Here is a 19,826-nt window from a genome sequence, read left to right as displayed (position 1 = left end):
AATATTTTTATATTTAAATAGATTATAAATCATTTCATAGAGAAACCATTCGCACAGGTTTCTAGAATTCACATTAAAATTGTGTATAATTAGGTGACAAAAGATCACAACTGGTAAGGCTAAGAGCACTAACTTCTCTTCACTATGCCTTTCGGAGGGAATATAGATGCCTCCCTCTTAAGTGGTCAGTGTACCTTCCATATTATCTATTTATCACCGGTAAGAAAAATAGAGACTAATCTAAATTTAGTTTTATAGAAAATGTGAAATAAAATGCTGCTTACCAATTTTAAAACCTCTGGCTCCTTGGCTTTATGTTTCCAGTTTGAGATTTTTGAGTACTATTTTTTTTTTATTTAAAATGTCTCAAAACTATTTGCTATAGTCTCATTAAAGTCCACACATTGTTTTCAAAAAATATTCTTTTCTTTTTGTTTTTTTCAACTAGGACCCCTACTATGGCTGGTGGCCTATTTTCTATTGACAGAAACTACTTTGAAGAGATAGGAACTTACGATGCAGGAATGGATATCTGGGGTGGAGAGAATCTTGAAATGTCTTTTAGGGTAATTCCATTTTACTTTATTTTTTTTAACTCTGAACACACTATGCTGTAGCATGCACATACAGACCCAGTAATTTACTGTCAAATCTTTTTTTTTTTTTTTTGTGTAGTGATGCAAATTACTGATCAGTTGGTCATTTTGATACTTATTTTAAGATTTGCTAGAGTCTTTTTGCATGCAATATTTACTATTAAATGGGAAATTATAGCTCTTTTTAAAGTTTTCAAAAATAATTCTTTTATTCATGTGCAAAGACATTAGGGTTTTCAGTTTTTGAAATAAAGAAGGGCTTTATTTTTTTAAATAAAGCATTACCCTTTAAAATCACATTGTGTTTTTGAACTGAAATTTGGAAGTATTTATGTTACCTGAATTTGCAGGTGCTACCTGAGGTTATTTTCAAATACCTTTAAGAATAACCTGTGATCAAAGGAACTCTGGATAATTCTGCAAGTAGCATGATTGATTTCACAATTATAGACATTAGTGTTTGATAAATCAGTTTGAATAATGCAAATTCACTTATTAAAAGGCCTTCCAAGCAAATGAAAAGTTAAGGATTAATCCTTCATGCATATGATATTGGAAAGCATATGAATAATTTTTATATTTTATTATATATAGAAATCTAAAAAGCAGACACATAAATGTGCCTTCATGCTAACAGATGATAAGTGCTAGAATACTGTTTTTTCTTCAAACCACATATATTATTATTTTTAAATGAATTAAGTTAATAACACTGTTGTTTTCTTTCTTTGTAGAATTTAACATGAAATATTCAAAACACTGTATTGATTTTGCCAAAATTATGTAATAAAATTATTAGAGTTTAGATATAATTATCTGTGAAGTGCAAGAGTTATAACTTTTAATTTCTCATTTAGAAAGTAAAGTTTGTTTTTCACTAACAAAATATAATTATATGATGTGTAAGAAAAGTAAAAATTTGAGAATAAGAATTACTTTGAATTTATGTAATGCGGAATTTGGTGGATCTCAGTAATCTGAATTATTTTAGAACCACTAGAATGGCCTTTTTATACTATTTTTTTGCCTATAAACCTTCCTTATAGCCAAATGTCTGAGAACATCATTAGCTAATGGAGTTTTGTTCTTTCCATATTTGCTTATGTACTTACAGTCAGATTAGATAGAACTTGCCCCATGAGATTTAGCACCATACTCAGGAATGTCTTCTTGACATCAGGCACATTGTATATCTTTGCATAACCTTTAGGGACATTTGGGGACCCTTTTCACTTGGTGTAGTTCTCAAAGTGCAGAAAATAAGAGATAACGGTTAAAAAAAGAACAGAGGAGCGGAAGGAAGGAAGGAAACAAGGAATGAAGGAAGGTAGTATATTCAAAAGTTGAACAAAAAATTTTCTCTTGCCCTGAGATGTAGGAATGAGAGTATTTACCCATTCATTAGCTGATGTTCCTTTTATGTTGTGCTGGGATTATACAAGGAAAAAAATCAATATAGCAATATTGCTATTATCTTTGATCCTATTACCTACCTTTTTTCCCCTTAACTATTAAGCTTGAATCTCTGCCAGTGGACTCCCCTTACTTTCATCACATAGCTTCCATATCAGATGGATGTTCTCTATCCAACTAATTGAAAGCTATGTTAGGGAGCAGCCTAGTGGAGTAATACGAAAAACTAGGAGAACATGATCAGAAAAGGCAACAGATACATAAATGCACCAAAAAGGAGGATTGGGGAATATGGTAGGTGAAACAGATACCAGGGGGACAGACAGAGTGAATGCAACTGGTGGCTGTAGGAATGATCAGATCCCTGGAAAATGACACAGGAGATTAGTTTTGATTGGTTGTATGAAATTACAAAGAAATAGAGCACAGTAACATCCCCTTATATGTGGTTTTGCTTTCCGCGGTTTCAGTTACCTGCGGTCAACTGTAATCCAGAAGCAGATGATCTTCCTTCTGATGTATTGTCAGAAGGTCAACAGTAGTAGCCTAATGCTATGTCACAATGCCTACATCATTTACCTCACTTCATCTCATCATGTAGATATTTTATTATCTTGTATCATCACAAGAAGAGGGGTGAGTACAGTACAATAATATATTTTCAGAGAGAGAACATAGTCACATAAATTTTATTACAGTATATTCTTATAATTGTTCATTTTATGATTAATGATTATTACTAAGTGCTCACCATGCCTAGTTTATATATTAAACTTTATTGTAAGTATGTATATATATATATAAAAAAGCATAGTATATATAGGATTTGGTACCATCCTTGGTTTCAGGCATCCACTGGGGGCTTGGAAAATACCACTCATGAATAAGGGGAGACTATGGTAAAAAGTGACTGATTTGAATATTTTTAAATGAACCACTGGCTTCAGTTTCCATATACTTCTTACAGAAACAAAGTATTTATTTTGCTTTCTATTAGACTCTTCTCTTTCTATGACTTGAATGTAAATGTGTTTTTGATATTTAATACTCTAGCTGAGGAAGATATTGAGTAAGAGAAAATGCTAGGACAGTATATTACAAAAAAATGAGACTCTCCCTTCAGAATAATTTCATGAAAAGATATGTGACCTAATGAAATGATAATATGTTGAAGATTTAAAATCAGAAAACCCGAGGCTAATATCCGGGTCAGTCATTATGCAACAGACATATGTTGAGCATGTAGTATGTGCTATACACTTTTCAGATGCTGAGGCTTCAAAAATGAATAAGGCATGATGCTTTTACTCTCCAAGAACCACATTTCCTTGAGAGAGATACGTAGGTATTATTGACAGTAAAATGCGATGATTTATCTTTAAAAAATCTGTATGAGATTTTCTTGACTCTGTCATACTAGTATAGGGAAATCACTCAACCTCCATTGTGAAAAGGTGAATAAAATAATAGTGAAGTTAATATTTTGTAGCTCTAGTCTGTGCAGGTGGGATAAGTAAAAAACCACAGAAAAATTAAGAGCTTATAAAATATTAGCATTTTATCTGGTGCTAAGGAGTTCAAGATAATCCAAAAGAATGTATTTGTGTAGATTTATTTATAACAGTAGCACTTGGCTTTTGATACCCTAAGTATTGTAAGTACTGAGAGGTGTTGAAAAGGAGATGAAAACCTGAGACCTCCTAAGAAAGATACATCTTACCTCTTACACACAATAAATTTGAATATGGTTTCAGAGGGTTGAAGAATCCCTTGACTTCTCAGGATGAATATCTTTAGCATAAAATAATAGTGACTTGTAATACTTATAAAGCTTATAAGTGGAATAGCTGAGAATTGAACTCCGGCATTCTGAGACGAGTGGCTATGTTACTATCATATCACTACTTCTCCATTAAGATTTATATTTTCATAACATGACAGTCTTAACAGCTGATAGTATTATCAAGAGAGAAGGGAGGAGCTAACAAACAAATGTAATCTTCCTCCACAGTTCTGAGATGGTTGTCTCATCTAGTGATCTTATCTTCCTCTTACAGGCTTTAGCCTCTTAGAATTGATGATACACATCCAATAGGTGTGTGAATGTGTACAGGTACATCCTAATGCTTCTGAAAACTTGGTCTCATATATTGCTCTCCAGTCCATTATATAACAATCAAAATAACGTAAATCTTAAGAATACTGTTTAAGCATAAATGTTCATTTATTTAGCCAATGTTTATTGAGTTCTTATTCATTAGTTGTCCGGGGATACAGTTGTGAACAAAACAGACAAAACTTTGTGTCAATATGGCACTTATATGTTAGTGGAGACAAATTGTAAACAAAATAAATAAATATATTAACATTTTAGTGGTAAGTGTTAAAGAGAAAAAATAAGGGAAGAGGAATATGAAAATGGTAGATGTTAGAGATGGGTAGGGGTTGAAATTTTAAATAGGAAGAACTCAGAAATGAGTATCCATGTAACTGATGACAGAATGAACCCAGTATGGTATGAATTTACCCCTATCAAAAGAGTCATCTACCTTTAAGTGATATTCCTGATGCCACCATAAGTACTACCCAATAAGCATTATCCAAAAAAGTTCTTGCTTTTCATGAGCAATAACACAAGAGCAGTATTCCCAAGAGTGGACAATGTTTTGTCCATTTTAAAATGAAAAAATCTGCCATTGTTGAACCAATTGAGGTCATGGAAAAAGAGAGTAAGAAGATAGTCAGAAGATCATCTCACTTCTATGAGAAGTAGTCTAGTGGTTCTAAGAATGTGGACCAGGCCACCTGGGTTCAAGATGGCTGGAGCACGTCCCAGCTGTATAAATTTGGATAAGGTAGTATGTCTTCGAAGCTCTGGTTTGTTTATATATGAAACAAGGAAAATTCTAACACTTTTCTGATATGTTTTTGGGGAAGATTAAATGAGGTTGTTTAGATAGAGCTAAGCATCCTACTTACCACACATGAAGTGTGTCATATATGGTGGGTGTTATTCCTAAGTGGTTGCAAGCTGCACAACTTTGAGCAAGTCACGACACTCCTGAGCATCACTTAGTAACAACCATGGCCTTAATAATCTGACCTTGACTACAGATAATCAAATGAGAGATTATACATGAAAATCCCTTTAAAACAAGAATATGCAATACTTACACAAGTGCTTCTGCTCTAAGTGTTAGTCAAGATGTGGTTCCAAAACTCCTACCCAGAAAAGAGATTACATTTTAGAAAAGAAAAAAGAAAAAACATTCTTTTTAGACTGCTTGCAACATCCTTTAAGATAACTACAGACATCCTTTAAACATTTACCCATACTCATATTATTGAAGTAAAACACTGAGTTAAAACGTGTCATCAAGACTTGATGTAACAGGTACAGGGTCCACACACAGAGACACACAAACACACCCAAATCAATCAAAAATGGAAAAAATATATGAAATAATTGTTTCAAGGCATTGGATAGCAGGTCATGCAGGACAGTGGTCTGAGAGAGGGGAAAGAAAAAGGAGAGCCTTTAAGTTTGCCTCAGCTTATGGCCTTGAGAAAGTGTCTAGATGTCAGCTACAGAAGGGGGATCTCAGCAGATCCCAGCTGACTCCTGAGTTGAAAAGACGAAGCCAAATGTTTGGGAAGACCTAGGCAGCTATAATTTGGTGGACAGAATATGGAAAGGAGAAAGTTGCACAGAGAGAACTCAGGAAATACTGAGTGCTGATCAGTGCATATGTGTGAGACAACAATGAAGATTAAGGGAAAAACCATCAGCAAGATTAGAGGTCTCATTACACAATGCTCACATAGGACCAGCAAGAGTGCCTGTGTACTCTGCAGGCAGGGTGATTCATGAAGCATGGGGAAAGATCAATACTGGGAAACTATATAATACACTTCTAAATAGCCCATGGATCAAAGAAGCAGTCAAAGTGAAATTAATCATATTTTTTAACTGAATGAAAATGAAAACACAACATATTAAAGTTTGTGGTACGACTAAAGTAATATTTAGGGGAAATTTATAGCACTAAACATGTGTATTAGAAAGAAGAAAATGAGATCTAAAATTAATGACTTCAGCTTCCACCTTCAGAAAATAGAGAAAAGGGGAGTAACCCCAAAATATATAAGAAAAAGGAAAAAAAAAAAGATTTAAAGAGGAGATTATGAAATATAAAAGAGGAAATTTTAGATGAAAGGAGTGATATCAAAAGCTGTTTCCTTGAGAAGATCAATAAAACTGATAAATTTCTAGCCGAACTTAATAGGAAAAATAGAAGAGACAAATTACTAATATTGAGAATGAACAAAGTAACTTTATTATGGCCTCTACAGATCTTTATAAGGTTATAAAATAACACTTAACATTATGACAATAAACTTGACAATTTTGGTAAAGTAGACTCCTTTCTGAAAAGACACAAACTATCAATGCTTGCAAGAAAAAAAATATAACAAGCAAATACCCCAATATCTAGTAAGGAAATGAAATCTGTAGTTTAAAAAGAAATACTTTTTACAAAGGAAACTCTATTGTCAGCTGACTTCACTGGTGGATTCTACCAAATATTTTGGGCAAAAGAAGAACATTTCTACACAAACTTTTGGAAAGTTGAAGAAGGGATACTACCTCCCAACTCAAACTATGAGGTCAGGATTACTCAAATAGCAAAGCTTGACAGGCATTACAAGAATAAAAACAAAGCTGTAGAGAAATGATAGTTTTTCAGTACACAGTGCTAGAATATCTGGCTATCCATGTAGACAAAAATATCTTAGATCCACATCTCACGCCATATAAAAATTAATTCAAAATGCAAAACTTAAATTATAAAACTATAAAAGAAAACATAAGAGAAAAAACTTCTGACCTCTGAAAAGCAAACCATAAAAGTACAAATTGACAAATTAGAATTCATCAAAATGAAAATTGTTTGCTCTTCAAAGCCACTGTGACGAGACTGAAGGGATACGCTTCTGAGAGGAATAAACTGGCAACAAATAATTTACTTGATAATGGGCTTGTGTCCAAAAACAAACAAACAAACAAATAAAAGCCCTCTCAAAACTCAGTGATAAGAAAAAAAAAAAAAAAGAATCAACCCTATAAAAATGACTCAAAGATTTGAATAGATACTTCACGGAAGCAGACTAAAAGATGGCAAGTAAGCACATGAGAAAATCCTTAATATTATTAGTTACCGGATAAATGAAATCAAACCCATAGTGAAATCACATTACCCATCTATTAGAATAGCTATGATCAAAAAGGACCGTGTTGGTAAGAATTTGGAAGAACATGCAAAAGAGGTGGAAATGTAAATGGTAACAATAACTCTAAAGCATTTTTACTCCTTTTTTAAAAAGATTTTATTTATTAATACGACAAAGAAAGGGAGTGGGAGAGGGAGAAGCAGGCTACCCACTGAGCAGGAAGCCCAATGAGGGGCTCCATCCCAGGACCCTGGGATCATGACCTGAGCAGAAGTCAGATGCTTAACCGACTGAGCCACCCAGGCACCTGGTTTTATTCAAGATTTCTTTAGCAACTCCTAGGTATTTGCTCAAAGGAAAGAAAATCATATGTCCATAGAAAGAGTTGTATAGTCATCTTCATAGCAGTTTTATTTGCAATAGCCAAAAGCCAGAAACAATCCAGATTTCCATAAAAGGTGAATAGATAGGGGTGCCTGGGGGCTCAGTGGATTAAATCCTCTTCCTTCAGCTCAGGTCATGATCCCAGGGTCCTGGGATCGAGCCCCACATCGGGCTCTCTGCTTGGCAGGGAGCCTGTTTCCTCCTCTCTCTCTGCCTGCCTCTCTGCCTACTTGTGATCTCTGTCAAATAAATAAATAAAATCTTAAAAAAAAATAAATAAAAGGTGAATAGATAAACTATGGTATGTCCATACATAGAATACTACTCAGAAAAATAAAGGAACTATTGATAACACCATATAACATTTTGAATTTTGAAATAATTGCATTGACTCATACTGACATCAGACAAAATACTTTACATGCTATAAGAGTCAGTTCATATAAAATTTTAGTAACTGCAAGCTAATCCTTAAGTGACAAAAAGCAGATAAACTGTCTAGGAATAAGGTATTGGCAGGGCAGAGAAGAGGCAGGTAGAAGGAAGGGACACATGAAAACAGTTGGGGGTAATGGATATATTCGTTTATCTTGATTGTGATGATGGTGTCAGGTATACAGTTTAAATTACACAGTTCAGTGTATGTTAATTATACTTCAGTAAAGCTGTCAAAATATTTACACACACATACAAACTCTCTCTCTTTCCCTCTCTCTCTCTCTGTCTCTCTGTCTCTCTTCTCTCTGTCTCTCTGAATGGATCCACCAAGGAGAAAGAAATGAAGAGAAAATGTGTGGATAGTATCTAGTCAACTGTAGACCTATATACTTTAGATTCTCAGTATATGTTAGTCCAGTTACTTTAAAATACCCTATTGATGGGAGTCTAACAATCTATCTCTCAGTACAGTTGTGTGGATTAAATGAGACATTGAAATTTTTAATAAGCTGTACTGTACTATGGAAATACTAATTTTATTGTTTTTATTACCTTAAAAATATTAGCTATTTTTTCAATAACCAGTATTTTAATCAGCAAGATGAAATAAATGTTCTTTAAGTGCCCCAATTTTCTTTTTCTTCCAAATCACAATGAAAACAGTGGTATATTTATCTGAAGGATATAACCAAGTGAAATGTCTTATGATGTGAAATCCCATTTATTTCCAAATTGCACAAGCAACGAAGTGGAAAGGAAATGAGAGCTGACATAATAAATAATGGTAAAATGAAAGGCAAAGGTTCTTACCGAGCAGAAGAGTGTGTAAATGAGGCAAAAAATTTGTAGACTTTTGGGGGATTATAGTTTACATGTTCTTTCCAGTATATAAAGAAAGTAAAGAAATGGGGCGCCTGGGTGGCTCAGTAGGTTAAACCTCTGCCTTCAGGCCCCGCATCAGGCTCTCTGCTCAGCAGGGAGCCTGCTTCCTCCTCTCTCTCTGCCTGCCTCTCTGCCTACTTGTGATCTCTTTCTCTCTGTCAAATACATAAATAAAATCTTTAAAAAAAAAAAAAAAAAGAAAGAACTATCTAGAAATGCCCATACAGTTCAAATATTGACAAGCAAAAATATCAGTTATAATAATTTGTTAGGCAGAAATAAATTTAGACCCTGAGATCATGATCAAAGCTGAAGGCAAAGGCTTAACCCACTGAGCCACCCAGGCACCCATATTCTCACATTCTAAATCTTTAGGATCACAAATATCCTAATGCTTTTGGGGACATAAAGGTTTCTTTTTCAAAGGTTAAGAAATCTTCATTCTCTCAGAACAATATTTGATTGATTGATTTATTCAGCCAACAATTAACATGTACCTGCTATGTACTAACCAGTATACTGGCTACTAGAGGTAGAGATATAGAAATGAACAAAACAGGCTGCCAGGCCACGCTCTCGAGGAGTTTATTTGTTGATGAGGCTTTACATTTAATAGCCCTTTACAGAATTCTTTTATACATGTGATTATAATGCATTTCAACATGGGTTAAAATATGAGGAACTTTTTCCCCAATTAGTTTTATCTTTAATGCTTTTGATAATGTCTGCATTATACTTCAGATTACCTCTCTATAACAGCCAGGTATCAATCTAACCTCATTTTACCCATCAATCAATATAATAATTACATACTTAGACCTGCATTAGACACTGTAGGTAGTATATATGAGATGTAGCTCTTCCTCTGTCTTAGAAAGTCCAGTATGGTCTAGGTGTTCTCTGAAAGTACAGATACAAAGTGCATCAAGTTCAAAAGAAGGAAAAATTTCTGTGATCTAGGATAGTCTGGGAAGAATTTATAAATTAAAAACCCAAAGATCTTGTCGTGTAGACAGCAGGGCAGGAGAGGAACAGGGTCTAGAAAACAGCAAGCTCTGTTTTCTCTGTATACTCTTATGGTGCTCCTTTGTGCTTTCAGCCATACTTAAGTTTAGGCTAAAGTATCTGGTCTCCCCACCTTATGTTTTCTCTCTTGAAAATTACATGAAGAACATGTAACTAACTCATGAAATATGTATTTTGCAGAACTGGGATTCAAGTGACAGAATTAATAAAGTATTCATTAAAAATGATGAAATGAACCAATTATTTTTACATACCTATATCTGATCCCTTAAAGATTTCTAGGACAGAATTCCCAAACTCTTGTTTCTATATATGCACATTCAGTTGGGAAACCTAATGCTCTTTACTAGCCAAAATTAATGCATTCAAAATTGAATTCATGCACTTTTTATTAAAGAGCTAAATTTAAATCTCTATGGTAACCACTGCAATAAATGTGCAACATCTTAAGCTATGATTATACTGTCACACTTAGTGATATCTATCTTAAGTACATGACTACCAATCGTTTTACTGTTGTTCTAGTCAACCAAAAATGTAGTTAAAAAAGGAAACCAATTATGACATTTATTTAAATAAGGCTGACTGATTTCAGCAATAACATTCTAGATACTAGGAATGATTCTTTTGAAGGTGTGAAATAATGTGGAGGGAGGACTTTGATCCAACTGTTCACAATTTGAGTATTAAGTACCAGTAAAACTGAGTTTTTAAGTATTATTTAAAAGGTAGTAGTAGATTTTTTTTAATTTCATTAAGTTTTTTATTTAAATTTATTTGGTATAGACTTCTAATGTGTAATTTTTAAATTACCCTTTAAAAATAAATCCAAATGAACACTCCTTCTCTGTCTGCAAAAATTCAAACTTGATGAGTTAAAAGTCCTTAAGATCCTTTATAATAAAACTGCTCACTGGTTTACAGTGCAAATAGGATAAAATTGAAATCAAATTTTGGTATAGAATTATTAGCACTTCTTGAATGCTAAAATATATTTCTGCATTAACTGTTTCAATTATGAGAGGTTTGACTACATTTTTCTACTCATTCCATTACTTCACAATCCTATAATATGCAATTCTAATTTTTGGGTTTTTTTTCTCTAAGAGATCAACCAAATTCTTTGTGTTTATATTTAAATACTGGCCATCTAATTTTATAGTCTATAACTTTTAATTGGCCAAACAAAGCTATTGGGGTTTGAGTAATTATGATACCTTCTATAACTTTTGAATTAACATGAGAAGATTTAAATAAATTTTTCCCCACACTAATTCTGTAATAATGTAGTTGGATAGTAATTAGGACTGATGTAAGGTTCGTTCCTTGATCATTTCTCTGACCTTGCATGAGAAAAACCCCAGAAAGTACAAATTTTCTTTTTACAGTTGGAGAACAGAAGGGAACTCTTAGCTCTTTAAGGTCATGGAAAGTTAAAGATGTACCTGAAGAAGCTGGAAATGTGTTGCAGTGTCGAGGTAAAGTATAGGGAAAGTGACAGATTTGAGAGTTAGCGTTACAGAATTTATAATTAAATGAGCGTGTGAGAATCGATGAGTTTGCCAAGAAAGAAAATAGGGAGAGCAGAATAGCAAGGCATGTCCTTAGGTGGCACCAACATTTAGGGGCGGGAGGAAAAAAAAGAGAAACTGAATGCTAAGTCAAGGCTGTCAGAGCAGAACAAATATATATCACAAAAACTTAGAAATTTATGGTGATTGTCAACAGTGTCAAATGCTGCAAAGAAGCGAGAAAGAATAATGAGAGCCCGTCAAAAGCTTTATGAGCAGTTGCAGACCATAGAATCAAGATACTAGAATATAAGTTGTGAAGAAAATTGAATTGCGAAGATATGTAGAGAAAAGAAAAACTTTAAGAAGTTTCCCAGTAAGTAGGAAAGAAAACACATAGTAACGTGAAGGGTAAATATGATAAAACTGATTATTTTATATTTGTTGTTCTTTTATTTTGTCATAAAATATAAGCTGATAGGAAGTACTATTAGAAAAAGTAGGTGATATTGAAGAAGAAAGAGGAAGGCACAATTGATGAGATAAATACTTACAGGAGCTGAAAAAATATTATAGATACTAAAGGACATCTGTGCAACAGTTTATAGTTTGTACCAGTTTTATGTTCATCATGTTTTCCTGTGCCCTTACCAGAATACTGTGGGTGAGTTGTCATTACTGTCTAATTCTCTAAATAATGGTTTTGAGTTTCAAAGAAACTAAGTCATGCGGCTAGAAATTGGCAGGGCTGAACATTAACCCCATGTCCTCTGCTCCTTTAGTCCTCCTTTATTCTGAGTTCAACATCCCAAGGGCAGGGTTTAATTTTGAAGAGAAAAGTTTCCTCGTTTTCCTAAAGAAGAAACTAAGGCAGTGTGAGATGTTTCAAGGTGGAAATGCATAGAAAGTCAGGTCAGCTGTTCTTAAATTCAAAAAAAAGTAGAAAGGCAAAAGTTCTCCAGAGAGACAATGGTTTTGATATCGAGGTTTGTTAAGAGGAGCAAGGTTTGGATAAACACATCTTCTTTAGCAAGCATTTTAATGAGCATTGATGTTGTCTATTAAAAAACCTTTAAATGTCACAAGAATGACATCTTGCAATTCTAGTAAAGAGAGACTGGGAACTTACCTTCATTGTGCTTTAACATTGTATCTGGTCAAATAAACTTTGCCAAACAGCACTGTCCTTGTTTGTGAGTTAAGTGAGCAAAGTATCAAGCTAATGTGGTGATTTTTGTGGTTAGTTCTCCATCCTCTTTTAAAGTTTGAGATAGCCAACATTGACTACTACCAATTTATTTTTAAAAGTCCAAAAACTGTCAAAGTAGAATATTATCTTCCTTCGTAATGGGTCTTATGGATATTTGTAATGAGTGCTAGAAGTGACATCAATATGGATATTTTTATATATTTCACATTTATCTCACTAAGCATTTTTATGGCCAAAAAAAAAAAAAAAAAAAGAGAGATGCCTGTAAGATGATTTTTTGGAAAGGAATCTTAGTTTTCCATTGATAGCATTAGAGCTTTATATGGGCTCTCCAGGGTAAGTATTTATCTGAAGCAAAACTTATAGCTTCCTATAAAAATGTCTCAGGTCCTTGTCAAGAAACAAAATGTCTCTTGCTGACTAAAAACTAGGAAAAGAAAATTCTGTCCATGAAAGAATTTACTGTTAGGATAAGTACCTCTTAAAACAGTTCTTTTCTTGTAGGCATGAGAGACTACTCTTCACCTGTCAGATGCAAATTGATGACTGGACTTTCATATGTCCTGTACTAACAGTCGCAACTAGATGGGCTGTGAGCTACTTGAAGACAGAGAGCCATGCTTTTTTATTCTTCCTCTATGCCCCAGAGCCCTGCATGGTGCTTGACATCAATATAAAGGCTAGTATATATTTGCCGAATGGACACCAGCCAAGGCCTGAAGAAAAATGCTTGAGAGGGGAGACCTTATTTCTTCCTCTCAGGTTTGTCCCAGAGCCTTACATTGGAAAAGCATTTGACCACATTCCCATTTATACAGGAAATTTCATTTAAACTAAAATGCTATGCCCACAGTCAGGTGAGATGGACAGTTTTTAGATGGGAGATTCGCTGAAGGATAACTCTTTCTGAGGTACCGAGTTTTCTTCCGTCACACCACCCAAGTTCTTTTTAAGTATGTCTGGCATCTGCAAGAGAGCAGGAGATGTTGTTGCACACTGCAGCTGGGTACCCAGGTGGTCTGCTGATATTCAAAGAGGACTGTTCTGGCATGAATTCTAGGGCAGCATCACACAGCTGTCACGAGCTTCTCTGTGGCTAGAAGCGGCAGATGTTACTGTTATCTGACAGGCAATCAGATCATCAGACATGGGAGGACACCAGTGTAAAATGCAAAATATCTGACCCAAATATCATTTAATAAATCACAGACCCTTTCCATCCAGTTCTCAAAAATCTCACCTACATACAATTTTTTTTCACAATCAAGATTTATTCATAGGATTAATTGTACAATGCGGACAGCACACTTCCAATAATTCTACTTTTGTCTTGGTTAATATTCCCCTAGAATGCACTGAGACTACTTCCAAAACCTCTAGAATTTATCACACTTTAAAATTATTAATAATTGAAAAATGAAAAAGTATGACTGCCTCACATCTTATTTCTCTTTTTTTTTGTATGAATTATCTGCTTGCACCAGTCTATGCTAATATAAAAAGCAATATTTTTTGTAAATATGAAAAGCTAGACGGTAATTTTCTTAAGCAGAACCACCTTATATTACGTAGCATTTGCAATATCCGGTAGGCTGCTTTATGTTCATTTCTTGCCTGCTCTACTCATACATGTCATTAGGCAGAAGATGGAAGATTTGCCATAACACAGTCGGGATCTAAAGGAGAATTGGGAATTTCTTCAATATCAGCAGCCCTGATAAGATGTGGAATAATGACAAGTAAAATTCTCCTGACACCAAGAAATACAGTAGTTATAATGTGTGGTAATTCTGAAGGTCAGAAAGCTCCAAGGCAAAGAAAGTCATTGAGAGGCAAAAAGCAAAAAGTAATAGATAGTAGAATGTACCTTACAAAATGTTGCCATATATATATAGATATATATATATCTATATATATATATATCTCCACTATGTACTTTAACTGCTGGGAATGATGGGGATGGGTGTTTGAATTTAAGGACAGTGGAAAGGACAGTTAGATCATGTCTGTCACTACTCTCACCACACCATACCTCTGATACCCATTGGTTCATATACAAACTGTCTCCGTTCTGTTTCAAAACAGTTCCCACTTCAAACCACACTCAGTGTAAGCACACCTTTCTATTCTTCTGCTCTATTTTCTTTTTCTCTGCCTCCCTTGTACTCTTGTCGCCCTCCCTCCTACCCCTAATTCCCAAGAGTCATTTGCTAAGTCTTTGGCAAAGCAAAAAGATAAAGCTGGGTTGGGAGACGTCCCTTAAAGAAATTTATTTTAGAATTAATATGTTAAGTCCCATAGAAAATGAGTAGGGATAAAAGGGTTCGTTTCAAACTCAGGGGTTTCGGGAAATTCATTTCCAAGTTGAAAAGAGATCACAGATTCAAGATGCCCAAGAATGAAAGTATTTAGTATCTTATAACTGGATATTTCAGTAGCAAATTGATGGGATGTATGAGATAGTATAAGTTTGACTCAGAATTGTCTATATTTCATGCCAATATGAAAATAAAATCTTCAAATTACTTTATTATATAGTGATTTCCTGAAAAATTCTCATTCTCTGAGAGAACAGTACTTTTGTGATTTCTCTTGTTTTTATAGCAATTACGATCTTTCTAAAATAGCTAACTCCCAGATCTGAGGGGGAAGAAACCAAATTGATTGCCTCATAAGTTTTACAGTGTTCTCTCTTTCATACTTGCTCATGTTCAGAGAATAACATCTACACAGCATGTACTTCTAATACAGCTAAAGCCAAGTCAGCATGCCTGAGTAGGAAAATTTTCATTACATTTTAGAGAGATGTATTATTCCTATCTAAAAGTCTGTTATCTAGGGGCGCCTGGGTGGCTCAGTCAGTTAAAGATCCGCCTTCAGTTCAGGCCATGATCCCAGGGTCCTGGGATCAAGCCCTGCATCAGGGCTCCCTGCTCAGTAGGGAGCCTGCTTCTCCCTCTCCCTCTCTGTATGCATGTTTCCTTAAAATAAAAAGAAAAATCTGGTATCTACAAGTGGTCATATGCTCCATATAAAGAGACCAGTCTGAATCCTAGAAATCTGGAGGAAGATTTAGCCATTATCAAGTTCAGTTCTTTTTCTTTTACATATAAATTTTCTGAGGACTCTCAAGATTAAGTGACTTATTCAAAATTCTGCAATCAGTTTGTTTTGATTTCAGGTCAAGAGTACAGTTTTCCTAGTTCAAATCTGGTATCTTTTCTTTTTTATCCAAACAATAATTTTTGTTTTAAGCATTAAATTACCAAGTACTGGATACATTCCTTGGGCAGGTTAGCTTTGTGATTTCTTGCAACTCAGGTACACACTTAAAGACCACAGCAGCTTGATTTACAAGAGTCTTTATCTTGAGATGTTATGATACCAGATATGACCCCAGCTCTAGAGCCCCCTTCCAGACCACATGGGTCCCCAATTACATTGTGAAGTGAAAATGAAGTCAAGAGTCAAACCAACCAATTAAAGAAGACATCACCCCAATCAAAACAAGTGTGAGGAATAACTGACAAATTTCATGTCAAGAATGAATAGAAAATGCCTACTGTACCCCCTTGTACCCACCGCTTTTAAATAATGACTTCTAGGTCTCTTTTGTTTGTGCCAACCCATTAAGGATCATAAGTGCCTTCAGGATCTCAATGAAGTCCTTTTAGACTTTGTTTCAGTTATTAAAATTAAAGAATTTGTCATCAGTCTGTTTGAATATGTATAAACAAGGTGGAGAGTTGAAGTGCTGAGAGGGGTTATTACAAACAAACAATAAATAGAATGAAATACTGTGAAAATTGAATCATCACTTTCTTGTTTCAGTTTCCCTTTGCCAGAACTGAAAAAAAAAAAAAAATCACTTTTGTTTCTAATTCCATCTTGTAGTAGACACATTTTCTGTATGCTGTGTAATTTTACAGATTTCTCTGAATTAATATGAATAATAGATTAATAAGCCAGTCAATACTGAGCACCAGTAGCAACTATACATTTTTTAAACCTTGAAAACCCTGATTAAATGGTATATTTAAGCTCTGATTTTTTTCACCATATGCGAATTATGCCAGTTTTGTAAAGTAAAACATGGGATGATGAAATTCAATTTTACAAAGTAAATTTTAATTTCATGTGATGATGAAATTCAATTTATAAAGTGAAACATGTGATGCTCTTCTCAAAGAGATAATAATGTGCCTGGGGAGATCAGATTAATATATGTAAATAGTATATATACACAGAAATACACATGCACATATATATATGTGTGTATATATATGCACACACACACACACACGCACACAAACAAGAACATCTTACTAAATGACTATATAGAATTGAGAGCTGCAAGGGGAGAGGTGGTTAAGTAGCAACTGCTATGAAGCCATAGTAACAGATCCACGAAAGCTGGCAGACTTGAGGACTGTTTACCAGAAGAAAATGGTATGTTGGGTCTAATAGGGAAAACCTAGATAAGGGAAAGCACGGACGGTAATTCTTAATTCTCATTCCCCAAATTATATCAAGTTACTACATTCCTCTGTTTCCATTCCCATAAATCTGGTCCAGGTCATTATCATTACTTTCCTAGATGATTGTGATAACCTCTTTAATGAACCTATTGCTCCATTTCTATCCATTTTCCCCATAAAGGCAAAGTATCTTTAGGAGCGCTGATCAGCCTCAATCCTCACAAGAACCTTCTGAGGTCGTTTCTGCTAGTCTCATGTTACTGCCTGAAACCTGAAGCACAGAAAGATGAAGTCACCAAGTTCACCCTGCTAGGAAATGGCAGAGCTAGGATACAACTTATACTCTATAACCATGGTGCTCCGTGACCTCAACAGTAGATTGCTGTGGTTGTCATTAAGGCCATATTAAACAGTGACTTTGTGCCAGAGATAGTATGTGTGTGGGCTGGCACTAGGGGATAAAGATTAGTATAAAAACAAGCAGCTGCGTGAATTTGGCACAACAGCTGTAAAATTAGAAACAGTAGCACTAGAACTGAGATTGCAGGGCTGGAGCTTATGAAGTTTATGAACCTTAATTAAAATGTCACTGATGTAGGTGCCAAAAAACATGAAAAGAATAATGTATGTTAGTTAATTGTCTTCTAGCTGGGGGAAGAAAATCAAGTAGATAATCAAATGAGCAATGGGCATTTTACATTTTGATTAATAACCTTCTCTATCATCAAAAGATTCTCATAAAAATATCTGGGAAAGAAAACAAGTAACTGGCTAGCTTCAATCCTCTGTGGATAAAAGGACAGTTTGCCTTTCATACATGGTCAGGTTTACTTGAGAGCGATACAATAGACAAATATTAATCTGTCGGAAGCCTGGAAAATAACAGTCAGATATGCTCTGTGATGCAAAGTAATTCGGACATCACATGCTCTTGTGAATGAGACATCATGTTTTATTCAGTTTATACTGTTTGTTCAGACACTGTAAAATATTTTCAGAGAATGAAATGTAGTGTTCTAATTGGAAACTAATTGGCTGTTCTTTTAAACTCTGAACTGTGTACCTAAACTCCTGGAAGTTAATACTGCAATACCAATAAGAGGCAAAACTTACCAAGTTTAAATAAAACACTTTTTTTTTTTAAATTTTATTTATTTATCAGAGAGAGAGAGGGGAAGAGAGAGAGCACAGGCAGACAGAATGGCAGGCAGAGGCAGAGGGAGAAGCAGGCTCCCTGCCGAGCAAAGAGCCCGATGCGGGACTCGATCCCAGGACGCTGGGATCATGACCTGAGCTGAAGGCAGCTGCTTTACCAACTGAGCCACCCAGGTGTCCCTAAATAAAACACTTTTTTAAAGAGCAAAAATAGGCTGATTCACTACAGATGCTGGTTTCCCTCAACAACAATAAAAGTTAAGTAATATACAGATAACTTTTTACATCTTGCCCTATGAAGGAAGAGTCAGGCACAAAGCTTGATATGTGCTATCTTATTAGGGTCTTAGGAAGTAGTTGTTATATCCTTATTTTTCAGAGGGAAAATGGAGGCCTTGAAGACTTAAATAAGTTTTGCACAGATAGTGATAGAACTAGAAAATCTCTGCTTGCTTATTTGTAAGCCCAGATTCTTAATGACTGTATCATATTCTTCTTTTTTTTTTCTTGCTTCCTTCCTTCCATTTTCCTAAAATATTTATTGATATTGAAGATACACTAAGGAGGATTATCATGTAGTTATTGGGGTCTCCACTCAGTTTGAGTTCTTTACACTGTAATATTTAACCATATAGTTTTCTGGGAATTCTTCATGTCTCAATTACTTCACATTACCAAAATGTGTCCTAAGTACAGAGTAACTATTTGGTGAACATTTGATCAATTACATATTTTGTTTTCACATTAACTAACTGGGTATTATTATGACCAGATACCAGCCTAATTAATGCATAATGTTATGCATTCCTACCTTGATCTCTTCATTTTCATGCAAATTTTGAGGAGAGGATTTCCCTGGGTGATCAATATGAATGAGTGTTAACCCACACATTCTGTGAGCACTGATGGCCATGGGAGAAGAACTCATTTATTCCAGGAATCAGTAGGCTACCTATGGCTCACAAGCAGAACATGGGCCAGGAGTCACTGAGTCATGGAACAGTTACCTCTACCTATGTTACTGCTCCTAAATACACTTCAAAACTGCTACCATCTTTGAGAATCAAGCCAGGGCCAGGTTTGCCTTCTGTCTTGTAAGTCAGCAACCATTACTGCATTATGCCTGTACATGCACACAAAATCTTCTTGAAAGTTAACATGATAATCAAACATCAGCACTTGTATTTACCCTTACTTTTGCCGACGAGGCAGGAAAGAAGAGAGACCTTTGGAGCTCAATTTTTGAATGTTTTCAAATAGGAATCCTTTTTGTGTACATATTCGGGACAAAGAACCCAAAGGCCTCCAAACCAGGCAAGGGCCAAGAAGTGACAGAGTGGAAGGAAATAAAGTGCCCTCATTGACCCAACCACAGTGCTAATCCGTATTTGCAAAAAGGCAAATTGTGAACTCAGAAGACAGTTTTCAGTCACTGGTTTGTATGCAACAGGGTTTATCGTACAGTCTAAATTTAGAGAAGCACAAACTTAAACTGATTTTT

At 34.9% G+C, this 19,826-nt stretch overlaps 1 protein-coding gene across 1 annotated transcript in view; it reads left to right on the top strand.

Annotated features, from left to right (window-relative positions):
- GALNT13 (polypeptide N-acetylgalactosaminyltransferase 13) overlaps nucleotides 1-19,826 on the top strand; it is a 538,752-nt gene that overhangs the window by 355,423 nt on the left and 163,503 nt on the right. Inside the window, exon 8 of the mRNA XM_004743877.3 lies at nucleotides 449-566. Coding sequence (XP_004743934.1) covers nucleotides 449-566 — 118 coding nt within the window. The remainder of the gene's footprint in view (nucleotides 1-448; nucleotides 567-19,826) is intronic.

The sequence above is a fragment of the Mustela putorius genome, unplaced genomic scaffold (assembly GCF_011764305.1).
Source record: "Mustela putorius furo isolate JIRA1106 unplaced genomic scaffold, ASM1176430v1.1 tig00003869_pilon_pilon_pilon, whole genome shotgun sequence".
Lineage (NCBI taxonomy): Eukaryota > Metazoa > Chordata > Mammalia > Carnivora > Mustelidae > Mustela > Mustela putorius.
Note: the sequence above shows the minus strand (reverse complement) of the source record. Positions and strands in the feature narration are given on the sequence as shown.